The sequence below is a fragment of the Otolemur garnettii genome, unplaced genomic scaffold (genome assembly GCF_000181295.1).
Source record: "Otolemur garnettii isolate 467f Iridium unplaced genomic scaffold, OtoGar3 scaffold00101, whole genome shotgun sequence".
NCBI classification, from domain to species: domain Eukaryota; kingdom Metazoa; phylum Chordata; class Mammalia; order Primates; family Galagidae; genus Otolemur; species Otolemur garnettii.
Genome location: NW_003852496.1, coordinates 2,412,630 through 2,438,924, shown reverse-complemented (window position 1 = coordinate 2,438,924; position 26,295 = coordinate 2,412,630). Strand labels below are relative to the sequence as shown.

Here is a 26,295-nt window from a genome sequence, read left to right as displayed (position 1 = left end):
GATTGTTCTGTCCTACACTGCTGGTACTCTGGTGCTGAGACAGGGCCTGCACCCAGGAGGCCTCCCCGAATGTGAAGGATCTTAGGCCTCTTCCCAAATCTGTTCCTCCTCTCCAGTTTCACCTTCCTTTATAGAATCCCCAAACCTCCCCTTCTCCCTCCCAAGCTTCAGCCTGGGCTGCCCCTCCCGCAGTTCCCACAATCATCAACCAGTCTAGGGCCTCCTCCTGCCCATGTGACCTCTGCTGCCTCTCTGGAGGGCCCTGAGCTCCAGGCCCCGACATTGCTCCTGAGGCCAGAGGGGTCTCTTGAAACCCAGCCTGTCAGCAAGCCCTGCCTACGCCTTTTAGGACTCCCCTTACCCGGCAATGGTCTTTAACAGCCTTGCAGCTGCCCAAGGTCCTGCATGGTCACAGTGCCCTCCTCACCACCTGCTGCCCTGGCCACTGCAGGAGCCCCCTGCAAGCTACCACCCCTAGCAGCCCCTGGCTGCCTCCACTCCCGACTCCCAGCAGCCAAGTGTGCTGCTGTCTGAGCTGGGCGAATTAATGGCTCAACTGTGTTATCAGCCTAACGCTAATTACTCTTTTTAATCAGAGCTGCCTGGTGTGGAGTCTCCTGGAGGCGCAGTAGGGCTGTGGGGAGCTGGGAGCCCTGACCTCATCCTTACTCAGGCAGGCAGGCCCATCAGTACTAGCCCCTCACTGCTGCTCTTCCCTAGGCCCAGATGCCACCCTTCCTCCCCTGGAAAACTCCTACTCTTCAAGACCTTGCCCAGGCAGTCCCTTGGTAGAACTCCCCTCACCCAAACTTGGCCACAAAGAACAGACAAAGTATAGCTAGGAGCTGGAGGCCATGAGCCAGGCTGGCCTTGGCATCTGGAAGGCAGTCTAGAAAAGCTGACCCCCATGTGCAGGCTGACCAGGCAGAGGCCTAGGCCCAGATCACCCCAGGGTGAGCTTGGATGCATAGGGTCAGGGTCCTAGCATGCTTCATGTTAGAATGGGGTGAGACATTCCACTGCACATTCCACCAGGTCCTGCACAAGAGGTCCCACCAGCCTGTGTGCCCTTTGCCTATGGGATAAACTGGCCCTGGACACATGCCTGTTCAGACACACCAAAGAGACCCATGCTGACAAACCCAGCCCTCCTGGAGCACCCACAGAGCACGTGCAAACACGCCATGCCCCACAGACACACACTCAGAAGTCAATACAGACTCGGAGATGCCAGGTGCACCGGCACGCGCACACGGGCACCCAGGGCAAGAGGACTGCAGAACAGAAGCTGCCCCTTCTCCTGTCCTGGGCCCCCAGGGCTTCCCGTTTACGAGACGTTATCTATCAAAAATATATTAACCCAGAGGCTGTTTCCATCAGAGTCTCGATTCCAGGGACATTTCCAGATAAGCCTTATCTCATTGCTGGTGCATTAGCCCCGCTGGTCGGGGGCCTGCCAATCACGGCTGCTGCTCCTGCCCCAGCCTATGGCGAGATGCCAGCCCATGACCTCACTCTGTGTGGGCAGACAGGTGAGGGCCAGGGACGCTGCTATTCCATGACCCACCCCACTCTTGGCCCAAAGCAGACCCCCAGAGGACACCTCTTTTCCAAGGACATGCTCAAAGCCCTGGGGAGGGGGGAGACTCTGGAATCGTCCAGACCCTGGGCTCAAATCCCAGCTCTATCTGAGATACCTGTGGCCAGCCAAGCCCTGACCTGCCTCCTGCCCCCGGTGAAACTGGCTTGCTGCTCCCATGCCCTCCATGGGCAGGTGACACTCAGCCAGGCCCACTGCAGGCCTCTCCTCCATAAACTTGGGGTCTGGGGGTGCCCAAGGACTTCAGGAGTCACCCTGAGGGCCCAAGGGGCTAGAGAGGTGGGGAAGGGGAACACATATGCCCCCATCTTGGCCTCAGCCAGAGCTGGGTGCTGGCCCCTGCTGGCCTGTCCTAGCGAGGTGCACCTTCAGACTGAGCACCCACTAAAGGCCACTCGGTTTCCACCAACGCCAGGCCTGACACAAGCCTCTCCTGGCCGGGTGGCTGCGTGTTCTCAGGCCACACAGAGCAGGCCTGCCTTGTTACACACTCTGGCTGCCCTTCTCCTGGCCTCAGTTTCCTCCATTTGAGCTCTTCTCCTTCCTGGGGCTTTGAGGAGTGTCTTCCAGCAAGATGTGTGTGTGTGCAGGGGGTGCATGTGGGAACCCTCAGAGGCCCTAGGACAAATGGCAGTCTTGGTTCTTAGGCCTTGCACTCCAGCCTGTGGCTAATGCCACACCAGCTGTGCCCAGGAAGCCCTTCCTCTCCAGAGCAACCGTATGGAGAGCTGCTTCCCCCCATTCCGTACATGGGGCACTGATGTACAGGGGCTGGGGACTTGTTCAGGCCACTCAGCTAGAAGGGAGAAGGGCCAGAATATGAGCCTGGGTGACTCTGAGTTCACCTTACATTTGCTTTTCTCTTTCCCCACTGGATTTGGCCCAGAATCAGCTCCCATGTTCTGAGCACCCCTATGCTGGTCACATGGCTTCACTGAGTCACATGAGCCCTCAGTTAGAGAGGGACAGTGACACATCCAAGGCAACTCAGCATCTGTAGTCCAAGATCTGTGGCTCTGCTCAACTTGCAGGGAGGGGTCAGCCCCAGATCCCTCGGTCAGGGAAGATAGGGTCAGGCCTTGGGACGCACAGCTCTGGGCCCAGCCCCTACACCGAGCAGGGTGATAGATGGAGCTTTCCTCACCGGAGGTTCTAGTCCTGAGAGTTCGGCTTGGGCCTGGTGCCAGCCTCACCAGCAGTCTCTCATCTGTGATAGAAGGCAGCCAGCCCACCAGCAACTAGTAGGAACTCAGGAAGGCCTTTCGTGCCCTGCTGTGAACTGCCTGGGCTGGGGCTGCAGGCCTTTGTCCCCTAAGGTGGCCCCAGGCTGGCAGGTCGGAGGGGTGGGGAAAGGTGCTAGTGCAAGTCACCTGCCAGTCTCCTGGGCAGGTGGCCTCAGCTAAGCGGCAACGCCTTCCTGGTGAAATGGTCTACAGGCCCCAGGTGGGGTTGAGTGAACAAGGTGCGTGGTGCCTAGCACACAGTGTGGTGAAACCCCCCAAAGGGTGCCACTGTGGTCACTGAACGTGTCCACTCAGGCGGCAGCAGCAGGGTGCCCAGGAGCCAGGTTCTGGCCCCAGGCAGAGGTCTCCCCTGGTATCACGGTGCAGATGAGCTCCCCCAGTACCTGTGGCCTGCAGCAGCTGCCACACACACCAGGTGCCACCACATTCCTCCCTGTGCTCCTGCAGGTCCGTTCCTGGCTCTGGGGACTGAAGTGAGGGGACCCACGACAGGGAGGCGAAGTGGGGGGCCAGGCTTACACTCCGGGTGAACCTGGCCACACAAGCCCAGGTCCTCCCTACCCACTCGCTCTCAGCTGTCACCCTTGGCTGTTCCCGTGTTTAGCTAGGGCTTTGAGGCTGCCTGCTCCCCAGCAACTGCGCGGACACCGTGTTCTACAAGGGGCTCCCTTTTCCTCTGCTTCGGGCTCTGGGGCTTAACATCCTGAAGTCATTTGATCACAACCTGCCCCTGTTAATATTTTTAATGCCATTTTGCAAATTAAAGCATAATGCACTGATTACTGGGATAAAAGGGAGGCCTCTGCGTCTGTCTGAAAGCCAAATAAAAGAACGCTGGAACATCTGTTCATCCTAGAAATGTCTTTAAAAGCTTTGATTTCCCCTTAATCAGTTGGTTCCACCATTTCACCCTTCTCTGAGTATCCAAGACCTAGAGTGGTGGGGTGGGTGGTCTGCGGGTGCAGGAGACTGCAGATACACACAGGTAGGGCCAGGCACTGTCCCTCCCCTCACTCCACCCTTTGGTGAGAGTGTGGTCCCCCAAATTGAGGGCAGATGCCTAGGGAATCCTGTCAGGATGGAGGTGTACTCTGCCCAGCCTGCTCTGCCCACTGCTCCCCAACCCCTGTGTACTGTCTCAGGCCCCGAGGTGTCCTCTCTGGACTCAGCTGTCCCTCAAGGTCCAGGAAACCCCAGGAGCCACACAGTAAGACCTAGGAGCTCAGACAGCCTGCAGCCTTATATAGCCCCCTGGGCTCTGAGTCTGGGTCCCTCCCCCAGCCCTACCTTCAGCAGGGGCTCTGTGATTCTGCTAACAGTCCCCCCAGAACAGACCTGGGGAGGGCCCCTTTGACACCAGAGAGAGACACTAGCAGAGTGGGCTGAGCCATGGACATTTATTTGCAGCTACAATATGCCTGTCAGCCTGGGAGCAGGAGGTGAGGTTGGCTCACAGATGGCTACCATTGCCTTGGCCCTTTCTTGGTTGAGCCTGGTGGCTGTCCCAGATGGAAGGGTGCAGAGGGTGTAGTGACAGACCCTCCTGATCCTGGTGACATTCCTCACCACCCCCCGTCCCACCTTCTCACTGGGCCTGAGCACCAACCCGGGGGTGTGACTGGGTGTGTGGGGCCCGCTGCTTCAGGGCTGTGGGTAAGAGACTGGGAGAGGGTGAGGCATGTCTGGCTGGGCCTTTGGCACAGCAGCCCGGGCTGTGGCTGGGCAGAGAGGCCCCTGGGAGATCATTAGGGTGCTCTCTCAGGGAGACTGGACCATGCGCTTGTTGGTGTCAAAAACGTAACGCTTGAATGAGAGGCTGAGCGTCACGTGCTGTGCTGGCTCAGGCCGCTCAGTGCCCTCCTCCGGCTTGGCCGCCTCCCCGCGGCCGGCACGGCCCCGCTTCTTCAGGACAGGCGTCAAGATCTTCTTGGACTCGGAGCTGAGGCCACCTGCAATGCACAAAGCAAAGCCTGTTATTGCTACACCCCGAGCACATGTGGGGTCCCTGCTTGCCCACCTGCTATCCTGGACTTGCCCCTCTCCTGCCTCCTTAGCCAACCAGCCCCTGAGGCCTGGGGCCCATTCTGTCCCTGGGCTTCCCCCGGGCAGTGAGAGAGCCCATCTGACTTTCTTGCTCAATGTGGCACACAGCAGGGCTCCTCACATTTCCAGGTCCCCTGCTCACCCCAACCCTGTGCTCAGGCCCCGTAGGATTCCCCTGCTGTGAGTGACTCTGCTACTTCCCAGCACACTTGCGCTGAGTGCCATGTCCTGAAACTGGCATTTGAAGCTCCCGGGAATAAAGTTCTCCGACTGATCCTGGAGATCCACTTCTACCCTCTGTGTGCTGAGGAGGCCGACCTCTGTGGGCAGCACTGCCAAGCTTCTGTGCCCTCTGGCTTCTGGTCCAGTTCAGCACTGTGAGCCCCCAGATTAGAGGAGAGAGCAGCCAGTGTTCATTCCCAGCTCTCTTTGGCCAGATGTCCAGTTGTGGGTCCCCCTTCCTTGGCTCTGTCAGACATTGCCCGCTGCCAAGCTGAGGTGTGAGTGGCCCCTACTGTTCCCCGCCACTCCATGGGTTCCTTTAACAGCCCACACCTCACTATAGCGCCAGTTCAGCTGCCTCCACCTAAATGTTTGGAGCAATCTGCTTCCTGCTGGCGCCCTGACTCACAACTCAACTCCTCCACCTATCGCCACTGCTTTTGTGCTCTGTCCTTGCAGCCTTGCAGAACACGGTACTTCCTGGGCCCCTCACCACACACACCAGCCTCTCAGACGCTGCTCCCTTTGCTGGGAGTGCCCGTCCCTCCTGGTGAGTGGAGTCCTGCTCATCCTACTCCGTACATAGCCCTCTCTTTGGGGCTTGTCTTTTTAACTTTTTAAACTGACAACTGACAAACTGTATATATTTGTGGTGCACAATATATGTATATGTTTAATATATGTATACATTGTGGAATGAATAAACCAAACTAATTAACATTCATCACTGTACTTATTTTTGTAACGAGAATACTTAACACCTGTCCTCGTAGCCACTTTCCAGTCTATCGTATGTTATTATTATTTATGGTCACCATGCTGCACAGGGGCCTCCTGAACTCACTCCTGTCCAACTGGAATTCTGTACCCTTTAAGCAACCCCTCCCCGCTCCCTCCGAGCCTTTGCAACCACTGCTCTGCCCTCTGCTTCTGCGAGTGCTGTTTAGATTCTACCCCGTACAAGGGAGATGGTGAATTTGTCTTTATGTGCTCTGGAGCTCGTCTTTATGGAGAATCTGCTTGGTGGCAAGATGCAGCTCCTGTGTGGGTCACTGGCTGGGGTAGGACCACCAGGCTGGTCACCCTGAGGACAAGGGCAGAGGCTGTGGGAGTGAGTGGACCCAGGCCCCAGAGCACCTCTTTCCTGGCAGAGAACATGGGGATGAGTCTCTCATGCTGTGAGTCTGTGGCCCTGTGAGAATGGCAGGGGTCAGGGAGACCCAGCTGCTGTGGGTGGCAGCTCCTGGGTGTAGCTGGGTATGTGGCCTACACATCCTAGTGAGGGGCAACCAGGAATGAGGGCCAGCTACACCTGCTTGCCGAGCAAGGGCTTCTCGCCACCCAGAGAAGGTACCCATGCCTCACGTGCACAAAGAGGCTGCAGAGGCAGCAGGAAGTGAGGTGAAGGTGCAAGCAGAGCGCCCCCTCCCCCGCCCCCCATACAGGGCACCCACACCACGGCATCTGCCAGCGCACAGAGGATGTCCCTCCTTTCTCCCAGAGAACACAAGCCAGTCACGAAGCCCAGAGGGCAGCTTTGGTGCCGGAGGATCCTGGCCTGGTGTTTCAGATGGACAGCAAGTTATTTCTAGCTTACTTTGCTGAAGACAGTGGGTATCTCTTCATTTTATAGATGAGGATAAAAAGGCCCCAAGAGGGCAGTGACTTGCTGGAGGCCCCACACTGATTTGGGAAGAGCCAGGATTTGAACTCCAGGCCCTTGCCTGATGGCAGTGTTGGCTCCTGTTCCTTGCCCCTCACTCTTGAGCAGGGGACCCACCTTTAAGGGGACTTCTGATGGTGGTTCTAAGGGCGTATGGGCTGTGGGAGCAACTTGCACTGGCCCTGCAGCTCTGGATGTTTAACAGGATGACAAGGGTGCTGGGAAAGAAGCTGCCCGCAGAGTCAGTCGGGGACAGCCGGCCTCAGTGCCCAAAAGGCCGGCGGAAGCGAGACGGCCGGGCATCTAAGGCCTGGGTTCCCTGGGAAGAACGGGACACACAGCTGATATTAATGGAGCTCTGGGAGCCAGGCTGCCCCCAGTACATCTGCCAGAGGGGGCATGTGACGTTGTAGGCCTGGGAACTGCTACCAGGGAAGTGCCCCTTGCAGGTAGCACAGCCCAGCAGAGTCTGAGCCACAGGCTTTACACCCCATTGGTACGCCCTCTCCTTGGGTGTGGGGTTGGGGGGCCAGCCAGCTCCCTGAGTAAGTGCCAACCTGGCAGGTATCTGGGTCCCTGAATCAGAGCCTGGCCTCCTTTTGCAAACAGAGAAGGTGGCTGGCACCAGACCCTGACAAATGGTATGGGTGGCCTGTCTTCCTCTGGTGCCAGGAGGTCTGATGGCTGGGGAGGTGTGGGGCTCCTCGGCGTCTGCACAGGGCTGAGGAGACAGGCGTGGCCCAATCAGCGGCCCATCTCGCCCGCGATGGCTCTCGTTACACACAATTCATACCTCGCACTGCCCGGAGCAGGCAGAGCTAGAAAATCTATCTGGCACTGGCAAAGATGTGGTCATTCAATTGCTCCTCTGAGATGGTCAGGCTCGTTTACCTCTGCTCCACTATGGGGTGGCCTGGAGGCAACGCCCAGAGAGTCTGACCACAGGAGGCCTGTCTGGTGAGATCTGTGCCAAATGTCACCAAGAGCAGTTATTTCCTCATGGCCTTTTTTTCTTAGTCAAGTGGCAAACAGAGAAGGGAAAAGCACCCCAGCGTGTCAAGTGGTCCAGCTGCTGCCCACCTGCCAGATTCAGCCGTGGCCCACAGCCCGGGTCACACTGAATGCACCTCCCAACCTGCCTGGGTCTTTCACTTGAAAACATCTAGGATGGAGAAACAAATGGTGGTGCCCACACAGAGCCAGTCTGGCTCACGTGGAACTCACCAGTCTAAGAAGGGGCAGACAGCAAATAAGTCAGAAAACAAACACCACTGACACGTCACCAGTGCAGAAGGGCTGTGCTGGTGTGGCCAAGGGCAGGCTTCCCTAAAGAATGCCGGACCAAAGATGACAGGCAGCACCCGCAACAGGAGATGCAGATCTGAGAGGGAATGTGGGTGCCAAGTGAAGCGGAGGGTGGAGGAAGGCGTGTTCCGTGTTTGGCGGGGTGCAGGGGCCTGGGCTCCAGGGTGACCTCGCTCACTACATCCATGTGGCACCCTGTGTGCCAGGCTCTGTGGGAACTGCACACTGCCTCAGGGTCAGCATGGGTGGGGAGGTGGCCACGAGGCCACAGGCCGATTCCACTTCCTACAGCCCATCAGTGCCCACTCTGCCATCTGATTCTGCTGGGACCTCCTCTGAAGGCCCCACCAGGAGCCCTGTGGGGCTGTGCCCAGTCCCTGGCTTGCTCCCTTCACTGGCTGCTGCCTGCCCTCTGCCCATGGCTTGCCCTGGTGCTGGCCGCCTCACTGCTCTCCTGCGCGCCTGGCACTTTCCCACTTCGGGGCCTTTTTTTTGTCTTTGTTGATTCCTGTGCCTGGAAGACTCACCCCCCGCAGCTGCAGTGGCTTCCAGTTCACATCCTTCCAGGCAGTGTGCAAAGGTCACCTCTTGGTGAGGCCTTCATGACTGACTGCCTTGTTTAAAACTGCAACACCCCTGTTCCCTGGACCCCCTCCTACTTGGCAGTTTTCTTACAGCACTTATCACCTTCTAATGGACTCCACAATCCCTCATTTTCACGTTTGTTGTCTGCTCTACTAAAATCACCATTTCACCCATGGCAGGGACTTCTGTCTCTTTACTGTGTAACCCCAACACCTAGAGCACTTCTGGCTCACAGCAACTATTCAAGGAACACTCTTTGAATGAACAAGAGTGGGATGAGGGGCAAATCTCTGGCTCCCCAGGAACCCACAGAGCAAGCGTTTAAGCCCTGATTGGTGACAGCCTGGCAGGGACACTCCCCAAATGGTCACAGCATGAACCAAGAAATGCACTTCCAGGAATTCAGCCCAAATAAGCAGCTTGAGACACAGCCAAGGCTTTGTGCACAGACGGTGGCTATAGCATGGGGACAGTGAGCCCTTACAATATGGGGTCAGAGAAACCGGCCGAGAAGATGGCACAGCTGTTCAGGAGCACAGCAGGAATCACCAGGCGGCTGATTCCAGATCCCTACCAGAGGCACAAAGGGCTCCAACACTGAGCAAGGCTCGTCCAGCAGCCATTTGTTGCAGCAGAATGTTCTGTGGGACTAAAAATGAAACTTAAGAAGAATTTAAAGTCACAAAGACTTATAATATTTATTCAAAAAATGCAGCAATAAAATTTTTCAGAAGATCTCTGTTGTAGCCCTGGACTGCAGAGGAAAAAGACTGGAATACTATTCGACCATAAGAAAAGACGGAGACTTTACATTTTTATGTTTACCTGGATGGAGCTGAAACATATTCTCCTTAGTAGAGTATCTCAAGAATGGAATAAATATATCCTATGTCCTCAATACTACTAGGAAACCAATATATAAACAGTTACATACTCATACAAACAATAAAACACAAAAACAGTCTAGCCGGGGGAGGGCTAAGGGGGGAGAAGGTGACTGGAGGAGGAGGGCACTTGGTGGCGTCTCACCCACCGTGGGCAATGTGAGGGTGTTTAGCACACCCCCTGGGCAAAGGGCTCTTCTATAACTTCAATTTTACCTTGGAAGTGAGAACATTATAACCTAAAAATTTGCACCCTCATATAATTTGAAATTTAAAAAATAAAAGAAAAAACAGAAAAAGACTGGAATGGAAGGCTGCCCATTAAGCTGCCAGGGTTCGAGAGCAGGTTACAAGTGCTGCTTCTTCCCTCTTTTCTGTGTTTCCGACAGGAGGACATCTACTCCAGCCCTACCCCCCACCCCCGTGTGGCCTGTGGCACTCAGTCCCAAGTCCAGAGAAGACACAATGTCTACCCAGTGCCACCTGGCTGGAGCTTGCTGTATCTGAGGCGCACAGGGGCTGGGGGGCAGCAAACTTGACAATGCCCCCAGACCCCTGCTGTTGGCTCTGCCCCAAGAAGGATGGGCCAAGCATAACAGTGAGGATGGGTGATGCTCACGGCTCCTCCGTGGCTGTGGGGAGATCAAGGTCCCCCACACTGCAGCTGCTTGCATCCAGAGCAGAGGCTGAGGTGCAGGCTAGCACGCTGCTCCCCTCCAGCTGCGTCCTCGGTGCCCTGCCCACTGCTAGAGGGATTGCTCTAGGGCCTGTGTCTGGGCCCAGTTCCTCCAACAGGACAGTCTGTCCTCCTCCTGGCACTCAAGGCCCTGTGTCATCAGTGCCTGCCTCCCTCTTAGCCTTACCTCTGCCCTCTCTCTGCCCCTCGTGTACTACATTTCAGCCATAAGAAGCCAAGCAGGGCCCTGAACATGCAACTCTCTCCTCCTGTCACACTCTGATTTGACCACTGCCTCCTCACTTGCCCAGGCAGAGCAAACTCCCTCCTGGGAACCTTACCCACACCAGTTTATCTGTCAGTGCTGTAGCTGTCTGTCTCCCTATTGGCTTGAGAGATGGAAATGCCTCTCTAGTGCTATGGGCAGGGCTTAGTGCATGGGGTTCAGGGAGGTCTGCTGGAGGAAAATAAGGAAGACAATACAGATCCATCCTCACAAATACACCCCAGTGTGTAGGACAGCAGAGGGGAGAGGAACAGCCCGACAGAGCACCTGCGGTACTTGAGTGGCCTGAGGGGGAAGCCCAGGCTGGCCTAGTTCCACCCCAGGCCTCTCTCCAATACGGTGGAGCCCAGCTCTCCACCTGGCAGGGCAGGCATGAGGGAACATGAGCTGCATGTGTGTCTACTGTTGAGTAGGGCCTCCTCCCCAAACCTCAGGATTCTTAAGAGCCTGAGGTCCTACCCCACCTCCTGATGAGCCCAGAGCCCAGGATGGGGGGGGGGCAGGAGTGACCCTGGGGGCAATGCCACTCCCAATGGCTTCCCTTAGGGACATTCTCCCAGGACCAGGCTGTCCCCTTCTCACTGAGCACCAGCTCCACACAAAGGCACAATGGGCTGCAGGCTGCTCTGGGTCTGGTTGGGGCTGACTGTAATCAGGGAAGAATGCGGGAAGCACCACTGTTTCCCAAGCCCTGGCTGTGGTGCCGCTCTGACATGGCCATCAAAGGCCAGCAAATTGCCTCCAATTGCTGGCGGTGCTTTCATGTTGGGGGCCAGACTAGAAGAGAGGCCTCCACGCTAGTGGTGGCTTGCATGCTCCAGTGGGAACTGAACCCTTGCAGGCAGTTTAGGGTCACCGTTCCCTTTGGTGACATCCAGGGCTGGGGCTGCTCTAGCCACTCAGCACTTTGGAGAGGGCTGGAAGGGAGCTGGAGCTATGGGTAGGGGGCCTATTTGGGGTCAGTGCCCTGGTGATGACTGATGACTACGGAGCAAAGGGACATGACTGGCCCTGGGGCTGGGGCTGGATGGCCATGGAGGTGCTTGAATTCAGCCAGGCTTAAATCTGGACTGGATATTGGGGCTTAGGAGCAGGAGGGATAGCAGAGGTCAGCCCCAAACAGGGTGCCGTGCTGTACCTCCTGGGCTCGATTATCACGTTCCACCCCAGTTTCGAGGTGGGAAGCTGCCCTCCATGTGCCCAGGGGCTCGTGGAGGGGTGTGTGTCCACGGTGCCCCTATGAGACCACTGGGTCTGGCTGTTGAATGTGATGGTCTGCTGCTGAGGGTAAGGCTAGAGGCAGGCCTGGCTAGGAGGGGCTGGACTGAGACCAGGGCTGGGGAGGCAGGACTAAGGGGAGAACCGTCAAGGGGAGAAGCAGCCTTTGCACAGAGTATGGCAGGTGTGTCTGGAGCACACGAGGGCTTTTGTTGAAACCCTCATCTTGTAGGTGAGCAGCTGGGCACATCAAGGTGCAGGACTTGCCACAGCCCCCAGTAGTCATGCTGCGGCTGGGGCTAAATGCTGATCCCTCTGCCTGCCTGGGGGCTGGGGCAGCTGGGGTCCTGGAGGACAGGCAGAGAAAAAAAGACCCAGCTCCTGAACAGGATTAGGACAGACAGTCCCTAAAGGACAGGCCAAGCGGGGCTCCAGCTGGGCTGCCAGGAGTCGTGCGAGTGCTCCTTCAGGGAGAGGCGCTGGCTGTGTCTGGCCTCAGAGGACAGGCATCGTGAAGGGACAGCCCAGACACGAGTCATCTCCCTTCCTATTGAGCCCCTCTGAATCCCTTTATGAGTGGCAGTGACTTTGGAATCCATCAACCATCTCTTTGTCAGCCAAGTTCTTCTGCATTTTCCTTGGGAGCTAAAGCCTTTAACATGGCTGGCTGCGGGTGGGCCAGCTCCCTGGTCTCCCTCCTTCACTTCCCCGCTATGGATCTCGTATGTAAACAAAGATGCAATTTGCTTTAAAAAGATAAGGTGATTAAGTTTTTATCAGACCTGTACTACGCTGTCCCTGCAACAAAAGGAATTAGGGGAGGCGGGCGCTTGAACGGGCCTCTCCCAGAACCGTGCGCTTCCCAGGCTCCCGTGCGCACACTCAACCAGCTCCTGTACCCCTTTGATTGGGCAGAGGCGGAGGCAACAGGAGCCCCGCACCCCCATTTTGATGTCTTAATGTTGCCTAATTCCTCCTTTAATTTATATTAAGCTTCTTAGCAGCAATGATGAATTCTTCAAAAACAAAAAAGGACCCTTTGCAGAAATCTTTCCCACACCATATAAATTGAAATTATAAAGCAGTCAAAGCTTTGGAGATGGGGGGGTGTGGGGATGGAAAACTAATGGATTATGTGGAAGGAGAGAATTTGTTTTTTACGGCAAAGAAAAAATCATTCTGAAATAGGCAGGAAATGGCTTGGTCTTGAGAATCAAACAGAGGTTCAATTATTAGCAAGAGGGGGAGCCTCCTCAGAGGAAAGTTTGTTGTCAAGTTTTCAAGTTCAGTTCTCAGTCTGCCAGGGAATAGCCTGGATGAATGGCTTCCCGGAGGAGTTGGGACTTCCTGACTGCTATCAGAGGCCCTTTACCACCGTCCCTCACTGCCACAGGGCCCCCTATCTTCCACCAGCCCTGCCTAGAGGTCGCTGTTCCTACCATGCAGCCCAGAAGCTCAGGCCAAGACAAAACCCTTCTGGAGACCCTGTACTGGGCCCTGCTTGGAGTTACCACCTCTGACCAGTGCTCCCTCGGCACATGGCTCACTAGGGCCCTGGCTGGACTGTGGATGCCTGCACAGCCTCCCTTGTCTGGGGGCTGAGGCCTCTGCACTGTCCTATGTACACACTCCATGTCCCCAGCACAGAGCCTGCAGCAGCAGCAGCCAGTGATGGGGCAGTCCTGCTAGCCTCAGCTCACTTTTATCCCATTTTGTATGCCAATGGGCCTGGCCCTGAGTGCTTGCTCTTGCCCTGGGGCCATTTCTCCTTCCTGAAAGCTCAGAGCTCCCCCGCCTGCCTGTGAACAGCCTCTCACGGTCTCGCCAGTCCACAGAGGCCTGGGGAGTGGGCAGGTCAAAGGAGGTGGTGGAAGAACTGGCATGCAGAGCTGTCCTGTCAACATCTGTCTCTGTGGGCAGTAAGACATGTCCACCCAGCTCTAGAAATCTACTCCTTGGTGCCTTGCAGGAGTCAGGAGGGAGCCCCGGCCCATCCCTGCCCCTGGGCTCATGCTCCCCTCAGCAGGGCAGAGGCAGGCTGGGTGCCCAGCTCTTCTGTTCAGAGAGAAAGGGCTATATGCTCATGGAGTGGGGACAAGAGGGCGAGGGTCTGTCCTGAGATGGAGCTGAGCTTCCCTGAGGGTTGGAGTCTCCAGACACTGAGCCCAGCAGCAGTGCTCCTGGGGACTCCTCTTGGCTAGCCCTTGACATAACTGAGGTGTGACAATATCTCTAGGTGGCGAAGGCCCACAAGACTCTAGGACTTGGGCCTGGCTGGGTCCCTGCTATGGCCTGAGGAGGGAGGAGCCTAGGACAGCTGGGCTCTGCAGGTCAGCGGTTGGGATGGGGCCTGGACTGCTACCACCACCACCACAGCTGTGACTGCTTTTCTGTGTCCTCCTCGACACACCTCCCCTCTCAGCCAGGGGCTGCACAGACATCCTTTTGTTCTGGCTTCAAGATGTTCTGAAAGTCACTTCAAGGCAGGGAGGCAAGTGCCTGAGGTTGGGTGAAGCAGGGAGTGGTGAAGGCATCCAGGTGATGTGGTGAGGGCATCCTTGAGGAGGAAGGGGAGATGGCAATAGGCACGGGTGTGGGACTAACTGGGGACTGTCCAGACAGGCCTACATTTCCTCTGACCCAGCATCCCCCAGGTCCAGGGCAGAGGGGGCTCGGCCAGGTGGGCCTTGTCTCCAGACTCCCCGGCAGGAGGGCCACGGTATCTAGGCCAATACCTAGGTGGTGAATAAGATGAGACGCTTCTATGTTCTGGGCTCTGATGGGGTAAATAGGACTCTGGGGCTGCTGGCCTTGCCACTGAACACAGCTCAATGGTAGAGAGGACATTTGACGCCCCTGCCAGCTCTCAGCAGTCACAAGGAGAGCCCCAACAGCAGCCACAGGTGACATTGCTGCACCTCTGCTACTCCAGGCACTGTTGAGAGTGCTTTCTGGACAGCAGTGCACCTCAATTTCACAGCCAGCCCTGGGGGGTAACTCCATTCAGATACCAGGAAACTGAGTCACAGAGATGTTCAGGAGCTTGCCCAAGGCCACACAGCAAGGACGTGGTAGGCCTGAGCTCAACCTCCCTTCCAAAGCGTCATGCCCCCCCCCAGTTAAACCTGACTGCCAGCGGCTCAACTCCCTCTGTCAGGGCTATGACGATCTACGTGTGTATGGATGTGAGCTTACCCCTCTAATGGCCAGAGCTCTGTGAGGACAGGCACCTGACCCCATTGGACAATGTGTCGCCAGTGCCTGGCACAAGATGTGGCCAAGGAAGGAGAGAAAAAGTACTTTCTGTGCCTCAGCTCAGGCAAGGGGGGCATGTTATCTACTTCATCATTCAGAGGCAGAAACTGAGGCCCTGGGACACAAATAGACTTGGCCATGGTCACACAGATGGTTAGTGGCAGAGAAGCCTGAGTTCCCCTCCATGTAGTTGGAGCTGGAGGACACGGGCCATCTGTCTTCCCATAGATGGCACTGCTGGCTGCTACCTCTCTGCCTGCACCGTTGGTAACCAGGCCTGGTCCTGACATGCAAACATATGGGAACAAGGAATTCCCTAGAGGGCAGAGGCCGTTATCTCAGCAGGTCTGTTTAGCTCAGGGACATGGTGGCTGCTCAGTCCTGCAGTTGGAATGTGGGCAGTGTGGCCTCCTTGGAGCAGTTGGTCAGGTAGAGAGGAGGCTGCGGCCAGAGCTGCCCTGCTGAAGCTCGTGCTGAGATCAGCCAGCCCACTCATGGCTCCTGCTCCCCAAACCTGCCTTCTTGATGTACATGCTGAAGCCTCCAGTCTGTTCACTGTGACAGAAGGACAAAAGTGCCTGACCTTGGGCGGCGCCTGTGGCTCATAGGAGTAGGGCGCCAGCCCCATATGCCAGAGGTGGTGGGTTCAAACCTAGCCCTGGACAAAAATTGCAAAAAAAAGTGTGTGACCTCCTGATGCTGTAAGGATGCTAGAGAAGTGTGTAGCAAGTGGGCATAGGACCTCCACGGGTGTGGATGCTTCAGGGATGGAAGGTGGCAGCCTTCCCTATCTGTGCCCCATCCTAGCTGTGCCACAGGAAAGACACTGCTTTGCATGGTGCACCCAGGACCCCTGGCATGGGGGGTGCTCAGCCAGTGGCTTTTCCTTTTTTCTTTGTTGGTGCTCAAAGCCCCACGGCTGACCAAAGTGAAAGGCCTGCTCTGATCAAAGTTGCTGAGGCTGGGACTAGGGGGCCAGGATTCACCCTTGACCTGCCCCTTCCCACTATGACCAGAGGCAAGGACAGGCAGTTCACCTCCTTGGACAGTCTCAATGCTAGCCGTGGGGGGCACGGTTCCTGAGGGCCCCCCAGAGTACTGTCCCCGCCACTGAGGAGCTGCATTTTAATACTCCACTCACTCCCTGAACGCGTATGCTCTTTAACAGCAGTTAATCTTCAATTAAAATACCTAGAGCAGAAACTAAGATAACTGGTTTAAAAGGTAGAGCTTATTGACAATAAACGTCTTCTACATATTGCCTTTTTAAAAAAATCCACATATTAAAAATGTCATTTTTATGACTTGGGAAAAAAAACCATCCAGAATAATGAAGGTGAACAAAGGCCCAGGGAGCAGTCATTTTTCAGAGCCCATATGTGGCATCCTGATTACTGTATCGCCCCGTTTCCGGCATGAGGCAGAGGCCACAGGCAGGCACCAGCGCTGCTGTCCTCTCGCTGGAGGGAAGGGCAGGTGTGCAGTAGCGCGACCTGCAGAGGCTGCAGCTGTGCTGACAGCAGGCACATGGGTGGGCCCGGCACCTTGCAGCAGTGTTTGCAGCTGTATGCAGGTGCCCAGCCCTTCAGGGGCACGTCCCAGACTTGGCCTGTGGCTTGAAGGCCCAGGGAAGCCAGCATGCATACAGCTGACCTGGTCCTGGACACCTGCCCACGCCCCACCAATGCCAGCTCGTCTCTTGCGGCTGACCGCACTTCTGCTGCACACTTAGCCCACTTGCCAGGTGTCTACCTCACCACTCATGTCTATGGGACCAGATGGGCCCCGACACCAGCACAGGGCCTGGCATAGGGCAGGGCCCCACCAGTGACCACATGCTGGCCCTGCACCATATTTCTATCAGCACTGTATGCTGCAAGAACCTCTAGGTTTATCACCCACTGACACCAGCTCCGGGCCCCCTTTCCCCCCCCTAGTGGTGCCAGCACAGCTACTGATGGGCTAGAGGGGTGCTGAGTCCCCTTTCTTCTGAAACACCGTCTGTGGCTCTGCCCTGGACCAGGTTTCATCTCTCTGTGCTCTTTGTGGCCCGCATCTTGACTGGGTGTGGGTTATTTTATGTTGGGGATGCTGGGAAGAAATTTTTTGAGTATTTGAGCCTTAAAGGCCAGATGCCTGTGACCTGGGACTGAGGTGCTAGCTGTCACCTCTGTCCACTCGCATGGATGTATGGTTGTCTCCCATGGGCCTCTGAAGGCATTGGAGCAGGGCTGGGCTCAGAGGAAGCCTCCTGTTCTCTGAAGAACTTGACAGGCCAAGGGAAACCCTGAGAACTCTGATCAAGTGCCCCCACCAGTCCGGGGCATGTGGAGCCTGTAGAGAATGAGCCAGGCAGGTGGGGCATCCTGGGTGTACCAGGCCTTGCCTCTGTGGCCTGCCCACCCCTGCCAGGGGTTATCGTGTGGTCAGGGGCAAGGTGAGGGTTGATGTGGACGGTGGCTTGGATACCACACTGAGGAGGGGACTGAGAGAGAGCTGCCTCCTGCCACTCCCCTTAGCACACACTGGAGGGTGGTGCCCTGCCGTGGAGGTGCACAGCACCATCTCCCCCAGGGTGAGCTGGGCCTATGGCTCCTGAGCAGCACCCTCTCCCACGGCAGGAGTGAAGGTACTGATATCCGAGCCAGCCGGGCCAAGCCCGTAACGCGGGCCCTGTTAGAGTGAGAGCTGGATGGCAGGCTCCCCGCAGATGAGCTGAGGCAGCCTGTATCCTCCCACCCAGGATGCCCATAAGTGGATGGCAGCCCTGCCTCCTCAGGCAAGCCCCTTTCGTCCAAGAGTGTGTGCCCAGTACTGAGCATGAAGTGGCCTCTGCTCCCAGGTGAGAAAGAATGGCACGAGAGGGTGAGTGCTGTGCCTAAGTCCTACAGCAGGAGCTGGGCCTGGAGAACCTGCCTCTATGGCATCTGTCACAGGGTGGCTGGTACGTGTCTCCTATTGCCGCCCAGGGCCCCCACCCTGACAGAGGCCTGCCTGTGAACTGGGCTGGCAGCAGGCTGTTAGGAGCCCCTGCCTGGACACGTCTACCCTGCAGACCAGATGAATAAGTGGCAAAGGGCCACCACACTGCCCCCAAAGGCAGGAGCCGTGGAAGGAAACCACAGCAGGGACACACGAGCACACCCCACCCACTGCTCCCCCTGGCTCGGCACCACCGCAAGCTCTGCTCAGGCTGCACGTCTGTCCACCCATCCACTAACTCCCTCCACCACCCTCTGGGCACCAGGTCTGTGAGTAGGCCAGATGGGGGGCAGTGTGCACACACAGAGAAATGTGTGAACAAATGAGAGGATTTGGAGGGAGCGGTGCTGTGAGAGGGAGGAGGACCCCATCAGTGGCAGTTAGAGGCCTGGAAGCACTTTTTTCTGTTCCTTAACGCCTCTCATGCCTGGCTTCTCGTGACACCCTCAGCAGCTGGCATGGCAGCTCTGCAATAGTCCTGGCCATTACCTCTGTCTCCCCAGGCAGAGGCCAGGGTTTCAAGGTGGGAACACTTTGGGGGGTTACCAGAGAATGCCATCCCATCTCAGGAAGCACCTCTTAGGAGACAAACAGGAATTTGGACTCCTGATGAGCTCCAAAGCTTGGGATGGGACACATTGTCACTTCTGGCCTTGTGGAAGCAATCAGCACAGTGCCCACCGCTGTCTTAGAGATGAACAGTAGCTCAGTGCCTTGGCTAAGGTCACGCTGTCTGTCCGTTCATTTAATAAAATTTTGTTCCGGCACTGTGCCAGGCGTGAGGGGATAGAGCAGGCTGAGCATCCCCCCCTGGGGACAGGCAATGAGACAAGCCACATGTGGGATGTTAGATGGGGTGTGGTGTTTGGGAAAGGCAGGTGTTAGAGTGACTTTTCTCTTGCAGATGGTGGTTGACAAAGGCCCTGCTGGTGAGGTGACATTGGAAAAGACACTTGTGTGGGGAGGGGGCAGCAAGGAGAGATGAAAGCCAGGCTGAGGGTGCCAAGCAGGTGCTACATGGAGGGGCAGCACTAGGGCCAGCATGAGGGGAGAGTAGGAAGAGATGGAGCTAAGGTGGGGACAGGGGCACATGCATCTGGCTCCTGCTGGCAAGGTCCCTCTGGCTGCTGAGATTGGGGTCTGCTACAGGCCCTGGGCATGGTCCAAGGCATGGGGGGGAGAAGAGGGAGATTCTGGCTGACATGCTCTCTGCAGTGCAGCTAGGCTTGGGTCCAGGTCTGATGGCCCAATATGCTGCATTGCTAGAAGGGCAGGTGAGGGCCTCCCTCTTGCAGACACTGAAGGCCCAAATTAATTAACATTCCAGGGTCGAGTTTCTCATGTGACAAAGCTGATTTGAATCTGTTTCACCCCTTTCCCTGGTGAAGCTCTAAATCCTTCTACAGCCCAGAACACAGTGGTAAAGGAGCAAAAGGTCCCAGGGCACCTCAGACAAGCAGCTACGTTCCTGGCACAGTGGCTCACATCCTGCCCCTCCTGCCTCAGCTGTCTGTGGCCTCCCACCAGGGGCTGAGGCCAGAGTGCCCAGGTCACACCCTCACATCACCCTCCCTGGCTGTGTCTCCCATAGGCACAGCCCTCTAGGCCCAGCTGTACATGTTCCTCAGCCCCATGCCCCATCTCACAGTGTGCCTGGGAAAACGCTGCCTCCTCTAGAGAACACACCTTGCTGAATGAATGAGAGTTCAAGCATGGAGCAGCAGGACACGATTGCCCAGAGCCCACACTTGGGCCCAGGGCAGCCCAGCCGGCTCTCACTGGGTGTCAGGTCCTTCCACTGAACAACCCTTCTAAGTCCTACTTTTGTTTTAATCATGACCTTGAGTTGACAAGACAAGGCAAATTATATCCACGAAAATTGGTCTTGACTACATTTCATGAAACAAAGTACCTTCACAAGATATGGATAAATATGGTGATATGAGGAAAATTCAGGGCCAGAACCTTCTGTTTTAAAAGAAAGTTATTTGGGGGGCTGTTTACCTATAAGGCAGGCTTCCCTGCCTCTCAGACCCCAGTCCAAATCAACGGCACCCTGCTGATGCCCACCAGCTCTGCACCACACCCCCACCTGATGCCCAGCTTCTGCTGCCGAAACGGAAGGGGACACAGGATCCACATGGGCCTAGGCTTGCCCATGCTGTGTGCTTTCCCAAGCTAGTGAGCTCACCTTCATGTTCTCATCTGTAAAATGGGCACAGTCCCAATGCCACATGCCTGATACAAGGACTGACACAAGATAACAGGCACAGCACAGAGAAGCTCTACAAATGTTCAGCTCACTTTTCCTTTCTGGTGACCCTGATGATACCCTGAAGTGCCAGGGTGACAGTCCCCACAGGCTCTGGGCTTGGGATGCCATGCTGTCCGTGAAGTGCTGGCCCCACGTCCAGCCTGCTTGCAGTGAGTCTCCTAATTGCTGTAGTGTCTCGCCCGCCGAGGTCCATGGTGGCTTCTTCAGGTTTGCTATGCTGGTGCCCTAGCTGCTCTGCCTGCTAATAGTGCAGTGTATGTCTCGGTTTGGAGCGGGCCATGCCTGCAGAGCCAGGGCAGCCCTACACTGGGTTCTGAGCTGAGACTTAGCCTAGGCGCATCCCCAGTCAGAAGACGGCATTGAGGGCCTGCCCTCTCCACCCCACTGGGGCACGTCTCCAGCTCAGTGGGAGATGAGGCTCTCTGGGTTAGATCAAGGCCTCCCCTTCCTGAGGTCAAGTCATGCCACACACCCTATCAGGGTGGATCCGTGAAATCACTGTCTCGAATGAAAACCCAAAGTCCCCTCAGACTTCCTGTAACTAGACTGTGTTTATAAGCTGGGGCTTCCTGAGGCCAGGCTGCCAACTCCATCCAGCAGGGTGGGGCCGGGGATGGTTGGGAGTGGGCCCTTCCCAGGGGGATGGCAGAGCTCTGGGCTCTACCCTGGCTTTACCACTGACTGCTGTGTGACTTGGGATGGCCATGTGAGGTCTCTGGGCTCTTTATCTGGCAACTGAGGCTGACAGAATATTTGTGGCCCTGATGGCTGGGAGGGTGCCAGGCAGGACCAGACTATGAATGGAGATGGCCTCTAATTTCCATATATGTGAATTTGGCCGATGTGCCTGCTCACCCCCCACCAAAGCACCTGCCAGCGTGCAGGACAAGTGCTCATTTCTACGTCCTTCCTCTGTTAGTGCTAGTTCCCTCATGTCTCCAAGCCTCGGTGGTCACCCACCACCACCCCCCTGCTGCTCCCTTGCATGGAAGGCCTTCCCCAGACTCTGCTTGCTGATGCGTCCTCTGAGTGGCAGCCAAACAACTTTTGTTCACCTGCCCTGGCAGCTCCTGAGAGCTCCTCTGAGCCAGTACACGGGCACAGAGAACAGTCCAGGCAGGCCTTGCACTCCTAACACAGAGATGAGTGAGGGTGTCAGGTGGACTAGAGAAGGCCCCAAAGAACCAAGAGCTGACCAGCAGCTTGGGGGACCCCTACCTCCAGTCAAGAAAGAAAGATGGATACCCCTTTTTACTTTACACCTTCTAGACTCACTTTCAATGAAGACCCTCTGAACAGGTGAGGAGACTGGAGATGACAGGTTTGGCTCTCTGCCTGACGCCACCACTAGCATGTGAGACATGCAGTCAACCAGGAGAAGGCCCTCCTGGGGGGTGGTAGGCCACTGAGAGACACAGTCTGACTATCCTGGGGAGACAGGGCCTCATGTGGCAGCAGCCCCATTAAACTCAGGGAGGGATAGGGTGGTCCCTTGCCAGGAAACAGTGGGTCCCTGGTGGATACTAGGGAGGGAAATGTCTGGCTGGCCTGGGTGGACATAGGGTCCTGTCTGGCAGAAAACAGGCAACTGGAGTCCTTGGAATCGCACCTACAGGGCAATTTCAGAGCACTGAGCTCAGACCAAGTCCTCGCTGGCCACTGAGGACTCACAATAGTCACATTTTCCCCAATCCTTGGGAAGCTAAGACAGAGAGAACTGCAGATCAACCGAGGGGCCTCAAGGAGGGGTGTCAGGGAAAGCACTGGAGAGGGTGACATGGCATGCAGGGGGCCAGCTAAAGTTGGGGAGGGGGCACTGGAGCCAGAGGGTGCAAGCAAGGAGCACAGGAAACAGTGGTACCTATGGCACAGGCAGGGCTGACCTGTGGCTCTCCCCAAGGATGGCAACCAGATCAGATGTAAAAAAAGGAGGAAGCCATGAGTGGGAGCAACGGGAATAGGAACAGAGCTCAGGGAAAGGACCTTCTTCCTTAGGCTGTGGTTCTGCAGCTGATGGTTCAGAGGATAAGGTGGAAATCTGGCCGGGTGGGCTCTGGATGGGACCCCTAATCTGCTGCACCGATCCGGGCAGGGCCAGCCTTCCTGCCCCCTCACCTCCTCATCATGCTGGGCTCCCAGACCTGGGGTCTTGATGGGTCTGCTCCTACCTCTGGCAGGGCTCCTGTAGCTTCTCCAGGTAGGCACGGAAGGCTGTCCCCTCTGGACACATTCTGGAAAGGTTCACCTCAGGCTGCACTGCCTATGTCCCCAGTGGGGCTTCCTCTCAGGGGTGGGATTCCTTGAGGGATAGGATTGTGAGGGACCATCTCAGTCCAGGCCAGGGCACAGGGGGACATGCATTTACTCAACAAATGTCTCCTTAGCTGAATGCTGGGGAAAGTGCAAGGATTCAGCCCCAGTTATCATGGTGCTTCAGTGGATATGCCCCTAGTCATCAGGTGAACAGATAGACAGTCAATAACAGCAGAAGCTATTGGCTTGGCACCTGCAGCTAGGGTACCAGCCACATACAATGGAGCTGGTGGGTTCAAATCCAGTCTGGGCCTGCCAAACAACAATGACAACTACAACTGGAAAAATAGCCAGGCATTGTGGTGGGCGCCTGCAGTCCCAGTTACTTGGGAGGTTGAGGCAAAAGAATCGCTTAAATCCAAGAGTCTGAGGTTGCTGTGAGCTGTAACACCACTGCACTCTACCCAGGGTGATAGCTTGAGACTCTATCTCAAACAAAAACAAAAACAAAAAACAGTAGAGAAGCTACTGTGTTTCAGGCCTTCACCATGCACACACTCTCTTTTGAGGGCTCCTGCATTAAATTATGGAACCACAATAACTCTGTGAGTACATTCTGTTATTTCTCCCAACTTAGACACAAGGAAACTAAGGCCTAGAGAGGAGAAATCACATGCCCAAGGACACACAACTAAGGAGTGTGTGTGGGTGGCTTGGGAATCCAAGGTCTCAGCCACTTGACCAAGTATGTCTCAAGTATCATGAAAGAAACAGGTGCTAAAAGAGAAAGACAGGTGAGCTACCCACTGAGACAGAGAGGCCAGGGAAGGTGTCTGGGCGACATTTCATGCTGAGACCTGAAGGAGATATACTAAGGAATTCACAGGACCTAGGGGGCAACACAGCATTGTGGGCAGAGGATATGGTTGTGCAAAGGCCCCGAGATACGAAGGCAATGGAGCTTTGGAGGAAGGAAGTTAAAGGCCTATAGGGAGGGAGGGAGAGCAAGGAGCCCAGAAGGGGTGGCCATGAGAAGCCACAGGGGCCATCACAGGCCTCTGAACTCTGAATGAATGAAAGAACAAATCAGTGCAGAGGAGAGCCATGGGAAGCCACAGATGACCCCCGGAGCAAGCCAATCATTCGGAACTGACTCTGGCTGTGTCTCACCAAAGGCCAGTGTAGGCACACTACCTGCTCTGAGGGACACAAGAGCGGCCCTGTGGTGGGCCAGGCCACAAGAAGTCACCCCTCTGCCCAGTGTCTGCCTGAAGCAGGGCACAGGCTGGAAGCACCTGGGCCCCATGAGCCCTGGGCAGGTGATAAGGTACTCCAAGAGAGCCTGGGAGTGGGGGTGGAAGGAGAAAACTCAAAGGAACCCTGCCCTTAATGAGGGCCCACAGCACTGCTCACTCTGAGCCTGGGCTGGCTATTTGCAGTGGCCACCTGTATTGCCTCTGTGTAGTTCTGGGGGCAGCCTGGTCCTGGGGCAATAGGCCAGCAAGTTGTATGCCACTTGGCCCCTTACTTGAGCTCATGCCCTTCCTCGTGCCTAGCAGGTCACCCAGTGCCCCCTGACCCCTCACCTGGAAAAGGCCACTTGAGCTGTGCCTCTTCCAGGAAGCACTCTGCTGGTGGGGTGGCACATGAGGCAAGGGTGCCAGCAAAGCTCTGGCGGACAGGTGCTGTACCCCCAGACAGGCCTGTGATGCTGGCTGAGGGCTCCATATGCATACCCCTTCCCTATCCGCTTCCCGACCTGCACCCTCTGTCTGATGCTGAGCAGAAGTGATCCGAGTCCACGGCTTCCTCTCTTGTCCTGGGCCAAGCTGAGGAGAGACCAGTGGCCATCTCAAGTCCAGGCTGGCATGTGTGTCTATTCAGCTGGGAAGTTATGCCTACGTGTCTTGTCACATGGTACCTTCATTTTAGTCGCTTATAAGAGGAGTTTTACTCAAAAAAAAAAAAAAAAAAGGCCAGAACTGTGAGAACTGCCAGGACATGTGGCTATTTTCATTGAAGGGAAACTCCAGCGTGTCTTGTCAAAGGTCTGAGCTACAACAGCCACGGGGTTACTCTGGAGAGCCCAGAAGGTCCAGACGGCCCGCCACAACCTAGGGTGGCCCAGGCAGGTGTCTTGAAGAGAAAGCCAGGCTGGGGCAAGGCGCCGGCCTCAGTCACAGTGTCAGGGTGGTTTGTCTGTGCTGCTCCCCCATATTCGAACGCAAGCTAGTGTGGGCTGCTAGGGAGGTGGGGGCAGCAGGGGGGGCTAAGAGGCTTGGGACCCGCCTCGCCATGGCTCCTACTGTGCAGCAAGCCCGGGGCCAGCCCTGTGCTGTTTCCTCCGTGAAATGGGATAAGGCTGCCTCCCCTGCAAGACAGTGGGGAGGAGCCAGTGAGGAAGTTCCTGGTGCACAGAGCCAAAAGATGCTCAGGAACCAGCAGCTGAATGAAGATGCTGGTGCTGTCCCTCAATCCTGATCTTGGGCTCGCCCCCTCTGCAGTCTCAGCCGCATTCACAGACTTGGGGGTTATAGGTGCCTCAGGTCCTGTGCCCCCACCCTCCCCAGCAAGTGGTGCATCTGTGTGTGCGTGTGCACAGGGGGAGCCGGGCACCTGCCCACAGGGCTCCTGTGAGGCTTACACGAGCTAAAAGTGCCCTGGCACGGGCTGGGCCCTGAGTGCCCCTCATACCAACTCTGTCCTGCTCATCATCTCTCCCTGTGCCTCCTCCATGCTGGGTCGACCCACTCTCCTGGGGCCTGGACCCCACAGATCACCTCTGAACTTGCCTCCTCACAGTGTAGCCCACGAGAATTTCTGAAGGCCCCATCAGGTTCCTGTGGGGGGACTTCTACCTCTTCTGGCACTCAGGTAGGCACTTGTCCAGCACCTCTGCAGCCCAGCCACTCTGGCCACAGGGCGCCCTCTCTCCTGATTATACCCTTCCCTAGGCATCCCCTTCTCTTGCCTCTGAGAGCTAAGTACCACCTCCTTCAAGAAGTCCTCCTCCCTCACTGGGCCAGGCAGCTGCTTCTGTCTGTACCCAGGCCCTCCTTCCTGGGCTCACGACTCTCACCAGAGACAAGAACAATGCCAGCTTAGGAGTGAATCCAGCCCCCACATGGAATTTCTGAAATATGCGAATTATTCACTGACTTTCAAAATCAGGACATTTGACATATAGTTCTGAATTTCTAGCTTGTCTGCAAGAGCTAGAAGACCTATCCTCATGTCACCGCCCTGCAGCAACAGGCTACAGAGAGCCTGTGCTCTGCCCTGAGCATGGCAGCTACTATCACTGCCCACGTGCTGCTTCTTTTACCCGAGACTGGCTCACCTTGTTTCTGTCACCTGCCTGTCCCTGATGGGATCTGAGCCTAGACCTCTTCTGTCCCTAGTTCTGTAGCCCTAGCACCTCTGTTCAGGGCCTAGCACGAGGCCAAGAAAGGGGTGGGCACCTGCCAAGTACTAGAGATGGCTGCCAGGTCAAGTCATCAGAGTGCAGTATAGGCTGGGGTGAAAGGACATATGCTATCTCACTCTGCTCCTCCTCCAGGAAACCAAGCATAATAGCCACGAGCTGAGGCTCTGTACCCAGACTGCAAAACCCCGGCGAGGGCTCAAGTCAGCTGTACAGCTGCTAGAAGACAACTGACCGCCCTGTGCCTCAGTCTCCGTGTCCGAAGAGTGTGAACAGCAGGAGCACAACTGACTGCCCTGCGCCTCAGTCTCCGCGTCCGAAGAGTGTGGACAGCAGGAGCACAGCTGACCGCCCTGCGCCTCAGTCTCCGCGTCCGAAGA

General features: G+C 56.2%; 1 protein-coding gene across 1 annotated transcript in view; it reads right to left on the bottom strand.

The window, feature by feature from the left end:
• Nucleotides 1–4,222: 4,222 nt before the first annotated feature.
• EEFSEC (eukaryotic elongation factor, selenocysteine-tRNA specific) overlaps nucleotides 4,223–26,295 on the bottom strand; it is a 280,597-nt gene continuing 258,524 nt past the window's right edge. Inside the window, exon 7 of the mRNA XM_023516956.1 lies at nucleotides 4,223–4,793. Coding sequence (XP_023372724.1) covers nucleotides 4,603–4,793 — 191 coding nt within the window. The 3' untranslated portion in view covers nucleotides 4,223–4,602. The remainder of the gene's footprint in view (nucleotides 4,794–26,295) is intronic.